Source organism: Diabrotica undecimpunctata, chromosome 5, assembly GCF_040954645.1.
Source record: "Diabrotica undecimpunctata isolate CICGRU chromosome 5, icDiaUnde3, whole genome shotgun sequence".
Taxonomy (NCBI): domain Eukaryota; kingdom Metazoa; phylum Arthropoda; class Insecta; order Coleoptera; family Chrysomelidae; genus Diabrotica; species Diabrotica undecimpunctata.
This window is the reverse complement of record NC_092807.1, coordinates 69,719,566-69,738,192: the sequence shown is the minus strand read 5'-3', so window position 1 is coordinate 69,738,192 and position 18,627 is coordinate 69,719,566. Positions and strand designations below refer to the sequence as shown.

Genomic DNA, 18,627 nt, shown 5'->3' with positions numbered 1-18,627 from the left:
TTAGGGAAGGGTTATAGTTGTTTGGATATATAAATATTTTGGTTGTCAGTAAATTTTGTTCTAATTAGTGAATAAAACTTTATCGAAGGTTAAAAGCATTCAATTTGAAGTGTAACCAGAAGTTCATACTTTTCTAGTACATTAGGGAATGTAAAATATATTGTATATAAAAACAAGGCTTAATAGGATTTTCATATTATAAGGGTGAACGACTGTAAATTCTATAAGAGAAACACTCGCTCATAAATGTTTATTTAGGTGCTGGTATTACTTTTATGCGAAAATAAGTTGTATGTAAATTTATCAATTAATATAAATACTGTGTGTGTATGCAATCAAATTACGGCACCTGTGATGTTGATGTAACACTTCTTCTTCTTCCACAGTGCACTGGGGTTGATTCAGATGGGACAGAATCTTCTTAAAGCCGCGTCGTCAGGTTTACACAAAAAAATACTGAAGTGTTTTGCGCGCTGATTTATACAAAACTGTCACTTTGACTGAAGTGCGTGTCGTCTCGTAGCTTCGCTTCCCTTAACTTAAGTCTCATAGGAAGTTGTGTACAGGGCCGTATTAATTCACGATTATAAGACATACACACACGTTAATTAAAGAATTAAAATATAAAAATAAAATAATAAAAATTATTAATAAAAAAAACTAAGAATATGTGTGGAGGGACGTAACAAAGGGTATTTAAATTAAATTATATATATATATATATATATATATATATATATATATATATATATATATATAACATTGTTAAGGGGATTTTCATGTAGGGTATTTAAGTTAAATTGTACATTATGTTGTTCACAGGGTTTATACTTTATTATAATTAAATTGGGTTGTAAGTGATAATCTGTTTTATTAAACCACCTTCTTTTATATAGAAGTGTATATCTAGTTACAGAAAATCATAGTTATCAGCAGCAATAAAGTCACTAGGTGAAGTGTTTATTAGACGAAGAGTCAAGTAAACATCTTCCCTGGCGCCCTATCATCCTTCTTTCGTACATTCCTGTTGTCAATACTTACTCTTAGTTCGTTTTATTTATTCTTATATTTTCTTAGTTAATATCTATATTTACTATTCTTTACTGTTTTCTCAGGGCATGCAAATAGGCCTAACCCTACATTGAGTATCAACTGGCCAGTCTCAAGCATACCCAGCTAGCTGAACTGCGTTCAGTTTCAACTTCTACTTTTAACTTAGTTTGAAACTTATCTTCACTACTCTAAAGATCTTTATCACATCAGGGATCTTGTCCCAAGTGATCTATATACATTTTGTTACGGTAGCGCCGAACGTGGCGCAACACGTATTTGTTACAGTGGCGCCCAATGTGGCGCATCATATTTGTTACAAGCTAGTTAATAATAAAATATAAATAAATATTACTTGATAGTAAATTTAATTTTTATTTATATAAACTAAATAAGATGATGATTCAATATTGTTATTATATGGATGACATTTATGTCTTTTAAATTTTGACAATCGTTACGAATCAAATCTTTTATTGGCAGATATTCTTTTAATTTTTATGTCCCATTTAATGTCTGTATTTTGTTAGCAATTTTCATAGAGTTTATAATTTGAACCAGCTTTAAATAAATATATGATGACTAAAAACTAATTTATCGAGAGTAGTGAATCGCTATTTCATGACGCTACCCGTGACGCCTTTTCGTGGTGCTAGTTCCGGGACGCTCGACTCGGCGTATAGAAGCTGCGCTTCAAAGTAAAAACTCATTAACTTTCTTATAAACCTATAAGAAAGATTATTCTAGCCGATTTTAATACAAAACATGTCCATTTGGATCCCAGGTTAACCACTACTAGAGGCATAGTTAATAAAAGCAATTAGTCAATCTGATAACTGGAAATCCTGTTAAGTTTGCACATCCATTCGTTTAGTTTCTAACAAAAATAAATTTGCAAAGAGATAATACATTATATTATTAATGTGGCATTTACCTGAAGAAACAATAAAATAGGAGTTACTATAATACCTATAAAACTGCCCAAAATTGAATTAAATAATGCTGCAGTTTCATTTCCTTGTGCAGCTCTGGTCAAAATTACAGCACTGGACACAGGAGGAGGCATACTTGCGACTGTAGTGATTCTAAAATATAACATTTTATTACAACAAAAAGTTTGTCTTTATTAATATTTATATATTTAAATGATATCAAAAACCTACGATTATTTTACATTTAATAGGTAAAAAAGTAAAGTTTGTGTAACCTTTACGTACCACAAACGACCAAAAGTGTAGTGTAAAACGTGTCAGTCCATTATTGTCTACTGTTTACACATATTGACACGTTCCTCATTTAATAGCAAAATTCGAGGCAGAGACCACAATAGTTAAAGGTTTTTTTTACTTAAAAACAATTTGCTTATTCGCTTATTCGTATTATTTATTATGCGTTGTAAATTAGAACTTAACAATTACTTCGGTAAAGTTAAAGATAAAATGAAAGAAACCATATTATTCATTTTAATATGTTCATTTAGTTTTGATTTAACACAATAAAAAATGTTACTACAGTTATCATCATCATCATTTTGGCTTTACAACCCTGTGTGGGTCCAAGCCTCCCCAAGAATTTTTCTCCAGTCGTCCCTATCCATCGCCTTCCTCCGCCAAGCACGTATTTCCATATTTGTTAATACAGTTAACACAATTGAAATAAGTGTGAAGAAAAATTGAATGAAAACTTGTTTTAATTGAAAATTAAAAGGAAAAATCCCAGTAGTTTGTTATATATTTATAGTAATATAATACTAACTAACTATATAAGTAACTTCAACTAACTTATTTATTGACCCCCTCACAATTGACATGACACAGATACAAGGATCTAGAGATCCCACCTTAAATTTTCACCTTTACCATGCGAGATGCGCTATGCACCATTGCGCAGATGATTTTAAGACTTTGACATTTTTGTTTCTCCTAACCTAACCTGTATCTTTTACCGATTAAAAAAGGAGATCAATGCTCATCATAATTATAACCAATACAAATAACCTTGGTCCATCCTTGGCCGTTTTCTTAGGTTGTTCAAAATTTCTATAAATATTTTGAGAACGATTTCAAAACGTCAAACTTTGGTTAGTTAAAAAATGTGATTTTCATTACAACCAATAAATTGTGGCTTAATCCCATATAAACATAATATTTAAATTAAAAAAGAAGTTTAAAAAAGTTTCATTGTAAAAGATTTTGCTATTTAGTAGTGGGAATAAAATGTAAAGAAACATACAAAAAACCAGTAGAAGTACTCAATGTTTGTCAAATAAAACAAGAAATAGGCTTTTTGAAAGAGAAAAGAAAGAATTTTGGAAATTAAGATTTATTTATTTTTTATTTATCGTATGGCATACAATAAGAACACATATTTAAAAAGCAATATAAAACATTACATGGAGTATTACAAACGAACATCTAATGCATTAATATAGTCTAAAACATTTTCGGTCGCATTCAGGAACTCGTCAAAAACTCCAGGGAACCGCCTTCGGGGGCATTCTTCAACAATGAGACGGACGGTCTGTCGTTGCGCACCACAGTCACACTCCGGAGTAAGGGCTTTTCCCCATTTATGTAAGCTGTCAGCACATCTACCGCTTCTTGTTCTTATTCTGTTTAGCGTTGTCCATGTACTCCGGGTCAGTTCAAAGCCTGGCGGTTTCTGATCGATACAGGCCATTTGCTGTGCTTCCTGTGTGAGAAGGGAGTGACTTCTTCGTAGTTTCGGCGGTGGAATGTGACTCAGGATGGGAAGCCAATAGTTGGGTGTTGGTCTAATTGTACCTGAAATCATTCGCATTGTCTGGTTTAATTGGGTGTCAATAATCTTCGTGTGTTTGCTATTGAGCCATACTGGGGAAGCATATTCAGCTGTCGAGTATACAAGTCCGATAGCAGAAGATCTGAGTACGGAGGCTGAGGACCCCCATGTGGTACCACATAGCTTTTGGATTATATTATTTCGCGTTTTCAGTTTTGCTGCCGTTCTTTGTAGGTGTTCTTTAAAACTTAAAGTTCTGTCAAGAGTCACTCCAAGATATTTTGGTGTTGGAAATTAAGATAATATATTATGAATGATATGAAGGATAAAAGTTTCTTTTAAATTAAGAATTAGTTGTAAGTTTTTTATTTGTGAGATTTGCTAGTCATCATTTTAATCATAATTTCGATAAGACTACATAAATGAAAGATTATAATTGGTTAATTAAATATCTAGCTTAAATCTAGTTTTCAAATAAATTGTCAATTTATTATTTCTTGAAATCACAAGCCAAAATTTTAAAATCATAATATGCGTAATGGAGCATCGCGCAGATCGCATGGTAAAGGTAAAAATTTAAGGTGGGATCCCTAGATCCAAGTGACACACAAAACCTAACATAACATAAAACATAGTGGCCTCTTTTCTAAAGGTACTTTCATAACAATCTTCTCCGTTTAAAAAAGTAAAAAAAAATAATTAAATAAACAAATCTTACAAATTTAATTTGGTACGAGCTTTAATTACTCTACCTGAACGAGTAGCAGTAACTTTTGGAGTAGTAGAAAGTCTGACCTCAGTTTTATCAAAGATCCTTTCAGTATTTTCATTAAAATCATTGAATACATTCTTATCATTACTAATAGGACTCTCTACTGCTTTATTTATTATTGATACTTCTCTCGACATTACATTATTAGGGTTTATATGTGTACCTGTTCTCGCCCAGAATCATTTACAACTTTTTCAGTAGTGGAAACTATCGGTTTTTGTTCAGTATAAGTATCTTATATTTTGTACATGCTAGTATATACTAGCATGTACAAAACTTATATTTTCCCCTATTTGTACGAAATATGTTGAAGCACTTACAACTCGTACTATATTACCCTTGGACCTTAATTTAGTTAATTTATTCTTTACATATACAATTTCGTTACTATTATATAATTTTATACCATTGAACGAACTTGATTTTGCAATACGAGTTTTATTATTAGGTTTAATTAAATCAAATCGCGTTCTAGGCTTAACTTTAAATAAGTTCTCTGATGGACTAATACCTGTTACCGTTGATGGTGTATTTCTATATGTAAACAAAAAATTTAACAACTGGTTTGCAATCATCTGTCTTGTTATTAGAACGCTTCTTCCAAAATTTAATGTTTTATCCAATCCCTTTTTTACCGTTTGCACAAAGGGGTGGTTCATTATCTGAAACCAATTCAACCGGTAACCCAAACACAGCAAATACTTCTTTTAATTTAATAATTGTTCCAGAAGCATTTGTACCCCTGTCCATTATTTTAACATCCCTTCATTTAGATTTATTGTCTACTACTATTAAAAAAGTGTGATTATGCTTATGAAAGAAATCTATACTGACTCTATAAAAAAATATTGGAGCATTTGGCCAAGGCAAAAATGTACTAGAATTAGAAAAGTTTTATGTTTCTTGACAAATACTACAAGAACTAATAAAATTTTCAATATCATCTGTTAACTTAGGCTACCAACAGTAAGATCTAACTAGCATTTTTGTTCGTACTACTCCTAAATGCTATTCATGAAATAGGGATAAGATATTATTACGCAAAGAACTAGGGATCACTACTTTGTTTCCTGCTAGTAAACAATGATTTTCAACTGATAATTCATGTTTCTTTTTAACAAAAGGTTTCAATGAAACATCTGATACCGATTCAGGCCACCCAGATAACGTAAAATTACTTTCAATATTAGCAAATCTGTCTTAGTAGCATTCATAATATCTTCAAAATGTAACGGAATACTATTAACTAAACTGAAAGAATAAAGAGAACTTGAGATTTCTGTTTCTGATGTCATCGGAAGCCTCGATAGACCATCATCATTTGCAATCATCTTTCCCTTTTTATACTGTATTTCATAACCATAAGTAGATAGAATAATAGCCCATCGAGTGATTCTAGATGCTGCAGCTACTGGAATATTTTTATTCTTTCCGAAAATAAATTATAAAGGTTGATGGTCAGTCAACAATACAAACTTTCGACCATATATATATTTATGGAAACGTCTTAAGGCAAATATTATAGCTAAACTCGCCCTTTCCAATTAGAATACCATTGTTCAGCTGTTGATATTGTACTAGATGCAAACATTATAGGTTTTAGATCACCATCTATTTTGTGGCTCAATACTGCTCCAACTTCATACCCACTAGCATCACAAGTAATAACAATTGGAAGGCGAGGGTCGTAATGAATTAATACATCATTTGCCACTAGTAACTTTTTGACTCTGCTGAAAAGTTTGTTCAGCTTCCTTAGTCCATTCAAATTCCGTGTTTGCTTTGCATAGGTCATATAATAGTTTAAGCTTTGTAGACAACATACTGATAAATTACCCATAGAAATTAAGAAGACCTAAATATGATTTTAATTGCGTTACATTTTCTGGCGCTGCGGCATTTTTAATACAAACGACTTTTTCTTCCGATGGATTTAGACTACCTGCATCTATAATATGACCCAAAAACTCAAAACTTGATTTATAAAATTTACATTTACTACCATTTATTTTTATGTTGTATTCCTCTAATTTTTTAAAACATTAATTACATTTAAATGACATTCATCTAAAGTTGTACCATGAATTAAAATATCGTCTATATAACATTTAGTCTTTGGAAGATTGGCCAGTACTGTGTCCATTATGGTTTGGAAAATACCTAGGGCTGAGCTTACGCCATAAGTAAGTCTGTTATATCCAAACAGCCACAAGTGGGTGTTAATAGTAAAATAATCTTTCAATTCTTCCCCTATTTCAAGTTGCTGGTATGCTCCTTTTAAGTCTAACAAAAAAAATATTAACTGCCTGCTAAACTAGCATATAAAATATAGTGTGTCAATTTTAAAACTTACAATGGGCTATATCTCACGAACAAAAACTAATATCGAAAAATGCTTGAAACCGTTTCTAGGATAGTAAGGAGCAACTAAAATGGTATGAAAGAGAACTCACCCCATCAACCCCCACCCACCACAACCAAAAAAGTTTAAATTGCAAACCCCTACTTGTGATACATCATTGAAAAGACTATAAAAATGCTATGCAATGGTATAAATAATATTTATACAGGGTGAAGCAATAATTGTGAAACTTTGGCTTAAATGGAAAAAAATAAGGTTTTTGTTGAACTACAAATTTCCGTTACGTTGTTTTGTAAATAATAATACAGCCTATTTTCAAATTCTGCACGAACTTTGGCAAATGCTGTTCTACTAATAGCGCGACATGCTTGCGTAATTCTTTCTCGCAATTCCCCAAGTGACGCAGGTTGATTTATAAACAACTGACTTGAGGTAACCCCATAGAAAAAAGTCAGGTGGCGATAAGTCTAGTGAACTCGGTGGACACTCAATAGGACCTCTCCTTCCAATCCATTTGTTCGGATAATTAGTATCCAACCAGTGCCTAACTGGAGCTGCATTTTGAGGAGGTGCTCCATCTTGTTGTAAATGTAGCAAATCTTCGTCTAGAGCTAAGTTGTCTTGATCGTTACTTTGGATATCTAATTCATGCACAATTGAAGGTTCGATGGTGTTTTCCAGGATATCGAGATAAATGTCGCCACTTAAATTGGCTGGTATGAACAAAGGGCCAATTATAGCATCGCCTAATATTCATGCCCAAACATTCGGTTTTTCAGGATATTGAGTGTGACCTTCTCTGAATCGATGCGGGTTCGCATGACTCCAGTACCGACAGTTTTGTTTATTTACATTACCATTCAGCATAAAGTACATTCATCAGTGAAACAAATATTTTTTTAAATTCTCGGTTCAACGCGAATTCTGTCAGTCATGAGTTCACAAAACTCAATTCGTCGTCGGCCTAGTTCTTGAAGAATTTGTGTTTTGTACGGGTGAAACTTATGTAATTTCAACACCTTTCTAACCGACTCATGTGAAAGTTCTGTCATTGCAGATACTTGACATGTTGATGTAGTAGGCTCTATTGCAAAATTTCCAAGGACCTTAATTTGGGATTCTTCATTGTATCTTGAGGTATCCATTTTTTTTATTTTGCACTGATCCCGTTTCTCTACACTTTTCAAATAAATCGCGGACGTACACGTGACTTACATTTTTGTCCGGATGCCTTTCATGAAATATTTGAGCTATTCGTAAATAACACTGGTTCTGAGAGGAAAATATGAAAATGATCTCTACGCCTTCAGGTATACCATCGTGGCAACTACAGCAGAATGACAGTACCGATCGTACAAATGATGAAAACTAATGACATTTAAAATTCTCATGTATATATTTAGGGATTCTACAGTATTCACTGCCTTCCCTCGCTCAAGTGTTTCCATCTCTCTCTGTTGTCCCATTCTCCATCGTTTAGGCCTCTCTTACTCATGGCGTCGTCTACTTCTCTTTTCCTCCTTCCTATGGGGCTCCATTCGGTTATTCTCTTTATCCATATGCTGTCGCTAGTTCTTCTTACATGTCCATACCACTTTAGTCTTTTTTGTTCTATATATGTTAGTATGTCTGTTTCTATTGATGTTCTTTGCTTTATTTCGTCATTACTTCTCCTATCCATTCTTGTTACTCTGCAGCATCTTCGCAGGCATTCCATATCTGTTGCTACTATCTTACTGCTGTTTTTGTTGTTTATGATCCAATTTTCAGCCCCGTATGTCATATTACTTCGCACTAATTTTTTATAAATCTGTGTTTTTGTCTCCATATTTAGATGTCTATCCCACCATACTGAGTTAAGTTGTCGGATTGCTGTTCTTGTTTGTCCTAATCTTTGTGTTCCTCTGTTGTTGCCTTTTTCGTGATTATAAACCCCAAGTATTTGAATTTATCCTTTCCTTTGATTGTTACGTTGTCATCAATCTATAGATCTTCTATGTCTTCTTCACTTGTAGATAGGTACTTCGTTTTCGCGAGTGTAGCTGAGGTCGTCTTGGTCTTGTGAAATCACTACTTGATCGGCTGCAAAGCTTAACGTATATAGGTATTCGCTCCGTACCGGTACTCCCATGCCTTCGCATTTTCTTTTCCACGTAGTCAAGGCTTTCTCTAAGTATATTTTGAATAGGGTTGGAGATGTGTAATAACCCTGCAGGAGCCCTTTTGTTGTGGTAAAGTCTCCTATGATTCTTGTTCCCATTTTAATGGACACTTTATTTTCTTTATACAGAGCTTTTGTAGCTTCAATGAGTTCCGGGTGTATTTCTAATTTGTACATTTCCTCCCATAGTTCTGACCTTGGTACAGAGTCATACGCCTTTCTCAGGTCCACAAATGCCAAATGTTTATCTCTATTTTTTAATTTTTTCTTTTCCAACAGTTGTTCCAGTGTGTATATGTGGTCTATGCATGATCTTCCTGCCGTGAAGCCTGCCTGATCCTCCCCGATTTTGCCTTTTACCGTTTGCTCTATCTTTTCTCGCAGTATCTTCCCATATAATCTTCCTATTGATGATATTACGCTTATTTCTCTGTAGTTTTCGCATCGTTTTCTATCTCCTTTCTTAAATATAGATGTCATTGAAATTCTCAAATAAACCAAAAATTATTGAATCTGACAAAACCCAAAAAACAGTTGTTTTCATCTTGTTTTGCAAAAACGGCAAATTAAGTTTTTATTTAACAAACAAAAATTCTGAAGGGCACTTATGATTAAAAATAATAGTCCGGGAGATAGCATTACAAATACAAAAGTCACAGTGAGCCTGCTGATATTAACACCCTGTATAATTATTAAACAATAATTATACAGGGTCATCAACATAATCAACAAAAACCTCATTAAATTTTCCATTTAAGCCAAAGTTTCAGAATTATTGATCACCCTGTATAATTATTATTTATACCATTGGATAGCATTTTTTATAGTCTTTTCAATGATGTATCACAAGTAGGGGTTTGCAATTTAAACTTTTTTGGTTGTGGTGGGTGGGGCCTAGGGGGTTGACGGGGGTGAGTTCTTTCATGTCATTTTAGTTCCCCCTTACTATCTTAGAAACGGTTGCAAGCATTTTTCAATATCAGCTTTTGTTCGTGAGATATAGCCCATTGTAAGTTTTCTCCATCCATGGCTGTATTTAACGTCTTTTTAAAATCAACACAAATTCTAATTTCATTTACATTCCTTTTGGGTACAATAACTATAGGACTAGCACACTTACTACTCTTTACCTTTGATAAAATACGCATACTGACCATTCTACCTAACTCTTCCTCTACTTTTGGTTTCAATGCATATGGCATTTCATAAGCTCTGTGAAATATTGGTTTCACACCATCCCCCAACTTTATATGTACAGTACAACCTTGTTTAACCGGACTAACTGGGACCAGAAGCGATCCGGTAACTTTTTTCCAAGACTTTTGAAGAGTGATTTTTTTAACATGATCCCAAGCGTCTACAAGCATGTAGATCACGTCTTTGACGTTTATACGCTTTAACAAATCAATCAGGCTCTGTTCACCTTCTTCTTCAATAACTTAAGAGTTCCCTGTGATAAACACGTTTGACAGTTTCCAAGACACCCTGATCCATGGGTTGCAAAATTGCAGTCACATTTGGGGAGAGAAATTTAACTTTAATATCCCCGTTTATGAGATCTTCTCGCTTTTTCGGGTAGTTTGTTTTCTTTGAGGAATTTTTTCACTTCAAGGACGAAATTCTCAAAAAACCACTGTTTAAAAATAACGCTGTTCATCCACGCACTTTTTTGATTTTGATACACTACAGCAGTGATTCCCAACCTGGGGGCGATTTGAGATATTCAGGGGGCGATAGAGCGAAGGGGCGATATGGGGGGCGACAAAGAAAAGGGACGATAAGGGGGGCATTTAGCATCCGGAAAACGAGAAATGGGTAAATGAGAAAAATAATAAAAGAGAAAAAAAATACAATACTTTCGATCGGATATCCATAGGATAATAAAAAGTAAATATATGTATACCAATGCAAGTAATAATAACACAAACATCTCGTCTAGTCACAGAGAGCTATGAATCATAATACAATTTAATTCTATACATTATCGTTATAATTATACATTATAACGAATTCTGCATTTTCCTTTGATCGAGCTTTCGTATTGTGCGATCATCCGCACAAAAGAGAAAGAGAGAGAAGTGGGATAAGAACTATGAGAAGTATGTACCGCTCCTGCCGATCTGACTCGAACAAAATGCGAACGGCCGAGGTTGTCGTCGCTTCAAATGCGGAGTCTTTCGTTCCAGAGTTTTGTATTGTGGTATATAAAGTTGTTTTGTTTCAACTGACAGTCATTGTGTTCAGTGAGTCAAAAAGTGCCAAGCCGCACACAATTGGAGAATAACTCATCCTCCCAGCTGTCAAAGAGATAGTTGATACTATGTTGGGACCCAGTCAGGCCGGCCAAGTAACAGATACAGTTCCTCTCAGCAATAATACTGTCTCCAGAAGGATTGATGAAATGGGGCGAATGTCGAAGACGTTCTCTGCAACAAATTGAAAAGCAGAGAGTTTACTGTGCAACTTGACGAGAGTACCCTGAGTGACAGTACAGCTTTGCTGCTGTCATATGTCCGATTCATTGACGACAATGGAGAAATGGTCAAGGAAATGCTGTTTGTTAGAAGTCTGATTACTGATACAAAAGGATCTTCCATATTTGAGGTCGTTAATAGATTTTTTGAGGAAAAAGAGATTCCCTTATTAAATATGATCGCCTCTGCTACTGACGGTGCAGAAGTAATGACAGGACGCCATCGGGGATTTATTGCACATCTGAAACAAGCAGTACCTGGAATTTTGTGTGTTTACTGCGTCATTCACAGAGAGCATTTGGCTGCCAAGAATTTGAGTGGGAGGTTGCACGATTCTCTTCCACTTGTCATAGATGCGGTAAATAAAATGAATAACCAAAGAATGATCAAATATTTCGTACACTTTGTGAAAAAAATGATGAGATATTTAATACATTGCTACTACATATGGAAGTCCGCTGGCTTTCTAAAGGCAATTGCTTAAGGCGGTTCTTCAGCCTAATGGATACTGTTATTGAATTTCTTAATACTACTGACCCCACACTGAGTACAGAACTACAAGAGAAGCGAAATGACATCGCTTACTTATCAGATATTTTTCAAAAATTAAATGAAATGAACCTGCAACTACAGGGGAAGAACATAAATATGGCCAAAGCGAAGGGAGTAGTCGGAGCATTCATTGACAAACTATCTATTTTTGAAGAAAATATGCAGAGAAGGGATCTGACCAAATTCCCCAACTTGAAATGTTCTTGTGTTGATTCTGAGGATCTTGAAACATACTGCCTTCACCTTCAAACACTGAAAGAAGATCTGCAGTCCCCATTCCAAGATTTGACTAGTCTGAAAGTGCCAACCTGGTTTATCAATCCTTTCAGCGTGGAAGTTTCAACGGTATGTCCTTCTCTTCAAGAAAACTTGATTGATTTGAGACATGATGTTGAAATTCAAAGTTTGTTTTGGGAGTGTGGTACGAAATATTTTGGCCGCGGATAAAACAAGTGTATCCAATCTTGTGGAATGCAATCAAATTATTATTATTGGCATTCCCCACAACATATCTAGTGGAGAAAGGTTTTAGTTCTATGTGTATATTGAAAAACAGACAAAGAAATAGGCTCGACATAATAGAGAGAGGGGATTCGAGGTTGTTATTAACCAACATTGAGCCAGACATAAAGAAATTATGTGAGGGACACCAGGCCCAAGGAAGCCATTAACAATTCTTTTACACACATATAACCATTTATCATTTTACGAAATGTAAAAATAAATAAATATGGATACTTACCTTTTGTATAGATTCATTAATTGTTTCAATTTAATTGGGTGGGGGAGGGGGCGATTGTAGTATTCATAACTGGTGAAACCTGTCTAAGGGGGCGATCATGGGAAAAGGTTGGGAACCACTGCACTACAGTATCAAAAGTGCACAGTGCACAGTGATTTTTTGACGTGCACAGTGATTTTTTGACTTCCCAATTATGACTAGTGGAAGTTTATGGTTTCCAGAAGCATTGCTACAAGCCATAGCAGTTAACCGATCCTTGCTTTTTTTGTAACCCTTGGCTGATTCCTCAACTTTAGAAGCCAAAGTTTTGCTAGGTAAAACAGTCCTGTTTCGCCCGCATTGTAAATTTAGTCGGGTGACAGGTTTTCAAAAAAAAAAATTTGTTGAAATTTGTCCTTACATCGTTCACTGCCTGCCTGATCACTAGAAAGGCTTTCGCCAGTGACGGATAATTGTCGGATGCCATGCCGATTTTTGAACCGCTCTAGCGTCAAATTCGTCGTCAATATGTTATGCTTTATGTAAACAAAGTCATATTCTAAACCAATGCTCGTTGTTTTTGATAAAATCTCCAGAAGAAAGATACCAATTTTGTAAAGAGTCTTCCTCATGTTTTAGGTGTCTTAATCAGGCTAATCATTCTGTCAAGTCGTGTCCAAAGTCCTTTAAATGTAGTAAATATAATAGTCACCTTCATAATAGTTTGTTGCACTCATAATAGAAATCGTTCCAATTATTACAAAATACTAATAATCCAGGGGTATCGGGAGTCGAACAAAATTCGCCTGAAATATCACATTGTGCTGCTAGTTTTGTAGGGAAGAAAAACGAGACAAAAAGGAAATCTTGCTCGGTACCGTTTTAGTTCACACGATTGATAGTAAGGGGTGTAAACAGCCCTTGAGATGTCTTCTAGATTCAGGTTCAATGAGTTCTTTCATTAGTCGCAAAGCTGCCAGTAGATTCTTCTTCTTCTTCAGATGCAAATCCACTAATGGATGTTAGCGATCACATTTTCCATTAATTCTCTATTTCTTGCAATATGTATCAGAGATTGTATGTCGTTAATCCCTGTCCATTGCTTTATGTTTCAGAGCCGGGACATTTTCTTGCGTCCCATTCCTCTCTTGCCTTCAATTTTACCCTCGATTATAAGTTGGAGGAACTGGTATTTTTCATTTCGCATGATGTGACCTTGATACGCCGTTTTCTTTTCTTGATGGTTTCGAAAAGTTGGTGTTCTTGGTTTATTCTTTTAAGGACATCTATATTTGTGATTTTCGCTGTCCATGGTATTTTTAGGATACGGCGATAGAGCCACATTTCGAAAGCGTCAAATCTGTTTATATCCCTCGTTTTGAGTGTCCAGCCCTCTACGCCATATAGCAGCACTGACCATACGTAGCACTTAGTAAACCTTAGTCTCAGTTGAAGATCGAACTCTGAACAAGTCAGTACCTTCTTGAATTTTACGAAAGCTTGTCGAGCTTGCTCAATGCGACATTTTACTTCCCTGTCCGATGCCCAGTCTTCAAAAAGCCACGATCCTAGGTATTTAAATTTACTCACTCTTTCAATGGACTTAGTATTCAGTGTTATGGTGGAGTTTTCAAGTGCATCCAAGTTTCTGGAGATGATCATAAATTTGTTTTTTTTTTTGGTATTAATCTCTAATCCCATTCGCTTACTGTATTCTACGATTATAGTGACAAGTTGTTGAAGATCAACTATGTTGTCACAAATTAAGACACCATCATCAGCATATCGTATGTTGTTGATCAATACTCCATTCACTTTAATTCCCATCTTTGCATCCTCCAAAGACTCTTGAAATATGGCTTCCGAATAAATGTTAAATAAAAGAGGGGAAAGCACACATCCCTGTCGAACGCCCCTTCTTATATGTATGGGTTTGGATATAGAATTGTCTATTTTTAACTGTGCCGTTTGATGCCAGTACAAGTTTTCAATGCATCTTATGTCTTTTTGGTCTATATCAAAGATGGCCTTTCTTGAGGATCTGCATTAACTTGTGGTGTTGGACACGATCAAACGCTTTTTGGTAATCTAAAAAGCATAGGAACACATCCTTCTTCTGATCGTAACAATTTTGGACCAGCACCTGTGTTGCTACTATTTGTAGCGTTTACGCTACTAATCATATTAATTCAGTTTAAAAATTGTATTAATAAAACCCCTAAATAAATTTCTTGTGATACGCCCGCGATCGATTTTAAAACGCAATTTGTCTGCACAAGCGCGAGGATCGCTTTGGAAAAGAGAAATCAAGTTTACGATCTGAGGGATCAGTTTGGTCAGAACTCGAATAGCAGACACGCCGGTGAGTTTTTCTCACATTTAAAGTGACGGAGTTGGAGGAAAAAAACACAATCTAGGACAAGAATAAAGAATATATAACCCAGAGAATAATAATAATCAAGTAATTTTTTTTAAAGAAATCAATATTCAATTTAACAAGAGTTCCACATAAAAAAAGAAAGATTTTTTTCGGCGTGCTGCTGCTCCACATTCCGTCACTTGAAAATAGTTACTTGAGAATATTCCCTTGATAATATTCACTTGGGAATATTCCTCTGTTTGGTTAATCACTAATATATATATATATATATATATATATATATATATATATATATATATATATATATATATATATATATATATATATATTATACCAATATATATATATATATATATATACCAATAGATCTGTGCCTGATTTGACCACCCTCTTAGCCCCATTGGATTTGTCATCACAGTAACAAACTACTGTACACTTCTCATATGCATATGATTTACGTAGATACATATTTTCTTTATATAGATAGTATATAGGGGTTCAATCAATATAAATAGTGGGTTTTTGGTTTTTTTTCTTAAATCAGGTCTGGGTAAATAAAACTTATATAATTTTGATATATTAGGGAAGGGAAATACATTTAAAGTGGTTTTTTCTTTTAAAGAGGATATAAGGAGTACTGACCAAACTCACTTTTAATATACTACAATTTTTGTTATTTAGTTTTTACATTATATGTCTATTGTTAATATATCTATATCTATATACATATTGCTATCAATATATTTATCACTGGTATTTTGCGTTTTATTTCAGTTTCTACTAACCAGTATATAATATAGCAAGACAAGATTAGTCTTTAGTATTTTGTATTTCAGGTGATTATCTCCAGTCATTCGTTACTTCAAAATCTCAACTATTGTTAAGTTGGCGCCCTTCTTCTTTTCTACTTGCCATCCTCTTTATATAGATTTATTCCCAGTGACCTTCTTTAGTTGTATCACGTTTGATATTAACAGGTCTCATTTCGTTTCTTGTCCCATCAGTTCATCTTTAAAGCCGCGATTCAGTGCATTGAAGCTAGCCCGAATCCTCACTTGAGATTTAGTGTCTCTTTGGCTATTTAAATTTGTTTCTCTGAGCTTAGCCATATTTTTAGTATTTTGCATCACCTCTCTTCCAGTGCTTCTGAAATTTGTAAGCTATACGCTTCCTAAAATTCAATACTCCCGAAGTATAGCGGTTTCATATTGCTTCTCGTGTTCCTAAACCTTGCCTAAACCCGAACTGGGAGTCACTGATGTCCCATTCACATTTTTTGTATAATCTTTGATGTAGTATTTTTAAGAATATCTTTAAAGTGTGACTCATCAGGCTAATGAGTCTGTGATCCTCACATCTTTTTGCATTGATTTTCTTGGGCAGGGGAATAAAGGTAGAGCGTAACCACTGTTGAGGATAGCAGCCAGTTTCATAAATTAAGTTAAATATTTTGTGTAGTGCTGAAATTCCCCTTTCATCCAGTAATTTGAGTATTTCTGACGGGATTTCATCTGGTCCAGGTGCCTTATTGTTTTTTGAATTTAATATTGCCTTTTCTATCTCCTCTTTGGTGATTGAAGGGCCAGTCAGCTGGTCGTCTGTATAAACTTCACTCATGGGTCTTTCGCCATGGAAGAGCTCCTGGATATAATTTTCTCCTTTTCACCCAGCTCTATCTGGTTATCCTGATTAACTATGGTAGTTGGTCTTCGTTTTCTGTATATTCCAGCAGTCTCCTTAAGCTTTTTATGTAAATTACGGTCGTCGTGCTGTCGTTGAAAATGTTCTAGATCTATACATTGTTGCTTAAGCCATTCATTTTTTGCTATTCTTATTTTTGCTTTTATTTGCCTGTTAATGTTTTCATACATATTGCTGCCATCTTGGTTATTCTTGTGTTTTTGTCGTTCTTCCATTAGTAATAGTATTTCTTCTGTCATCCATTTTTGCCTCTTGTTATTTCGTTTGTACCCTAAGTTGTTTTTCATGATGTCTGTTACAGCACTTGTAATCGTATTCCATGTTGGTGTTAGATCTTTGGCAATGTTTGTCGTCAATATTTGAATTTGTGCGTTTATTTCATTGCTTATTTCTGCTTGTATCATTGGGTCTTTCAGTTTGTTCAGTGCTATCTGTTGTTAAGTTTCAGGCTTGTTCTTGCATGAAAGAGCGATCTTTATGACGGCCACTAATAGTACGTGGTCAGAAGGGACATCTGCTCCAGGGTATGTGCAAGCTCTTTTGACAGTTGTGCTGAATCTACCGTTGATAAGAATGAAGTCTATTTGATTTCTTATTATGTTCTGAGCTCTATCGGCTGGAGATTTCCAAGTATAAAGGCGACGGGGGTGGAGTTGGAACCATGTGTTGGTAACTCTCATGTTTTCTTCTTGACAAAATTGTATAAGTCGGTCGCCCCTTTCGTTCCTTGTTCCAAGACCATAGGGTCCAACTACGTCTTCAAAGCTGCCCTTCCCTATTTTGGAATTAAAATCTCCCATAATTATGTTGACATCATGTTTCTTTGTCAAGTAGTTCTTTGATTTCACTATAAAAGTTTTCCACTACTTCATCTGATGCGTCTGTAGTTGGTGCATAAACCTGTATCATGTTGAGATTATTTGGCTTCGCTTCAAGTTTTACTAAGGCTGTGCGGTCGGAATATGGTACAAACTCTGTGACAACTCTCACCAATCTTTTAGTTATCATAATCCCGACGCCTTTTCTATGATCGCGGTCATCATTGCCTGAGTAAAAGAATGTTCCGCTTTCTGTAGTGCATTTACCGGATCCAGGCCACCAGGTTTCTGAGATCCCAATGATATCTAGATCAAATCTGCTCATTTCTTGAGTTAAGTTAGCCAGCTTCCCGGCTTCAAATAAGCTGCGTGTATTCCAGGTGCCTATCTTTAATGTCTTTCTTTAATTTGCTCGTACGTTTGAAACATTCAAGACCGCTCCCCCTGGAGATCCGATTGGGGAACTATTTATACCTCCGGATAATTTTGAGTTGAATGTATTCATGTGATTGTCTTGGGAAATATAATGAAGGTGGTATCCCGTTGCCTTCCTTCATGCCGCTTCAGGGCTTAGTTTTCAGCCGCCCACTATAGAACAGACGCCGTTTGCAACCGCCCATTCTGGGTACAGAGGTTGCTATTTTCACCATATCTGGCTACCCTCACTTAGTTTAGCCTGCAGACCAATGCAGTTGCCCAGGGTGTGGCACGTGGAGCCATAAGTGAGAGTTGGGTGTCTTATGAGGACCAGTTATCAAGAACCATCTCCCGTCTATGACGCTCGATGTGGTCGTTCCGATGAAAGGTACTACCTCTATAACACTAACCCTACACCCCCAGTAGATTAGGCTAGTCTAAAACTCCTTGCTCATTTGA

The 18,627-nt window shown here is 35.2% G+C and overlaps 1 protein-coding gene across 4 annotated transcripts in view; it reads right to left on the bottom strand.

The window, feature by feature from the left end:
* Positions 1 to 18,627, bottom strand: part of LOC140441378 (sodium/bile acid cotransporter 7-B-like) — a 443,306-nt gene that overhangs the window by 397,423 nt on the left and 27,256 nt on the right. For all 4 annotated transcript variants that reach the window (XM_072532087.1, XM_072532085.1, XM_072532084.1 and 1 more), the window contains one exon: positions 1,985 to 2,135. In XM_072532087.1, coding sequence (XP_072388188.1) covers positions 1,985 to 2,135 — 151 coding nt within the window. The remainder of the gene's footprint in view (positions 1 to 1,984; positions 2,136 to 18,627) is intronic.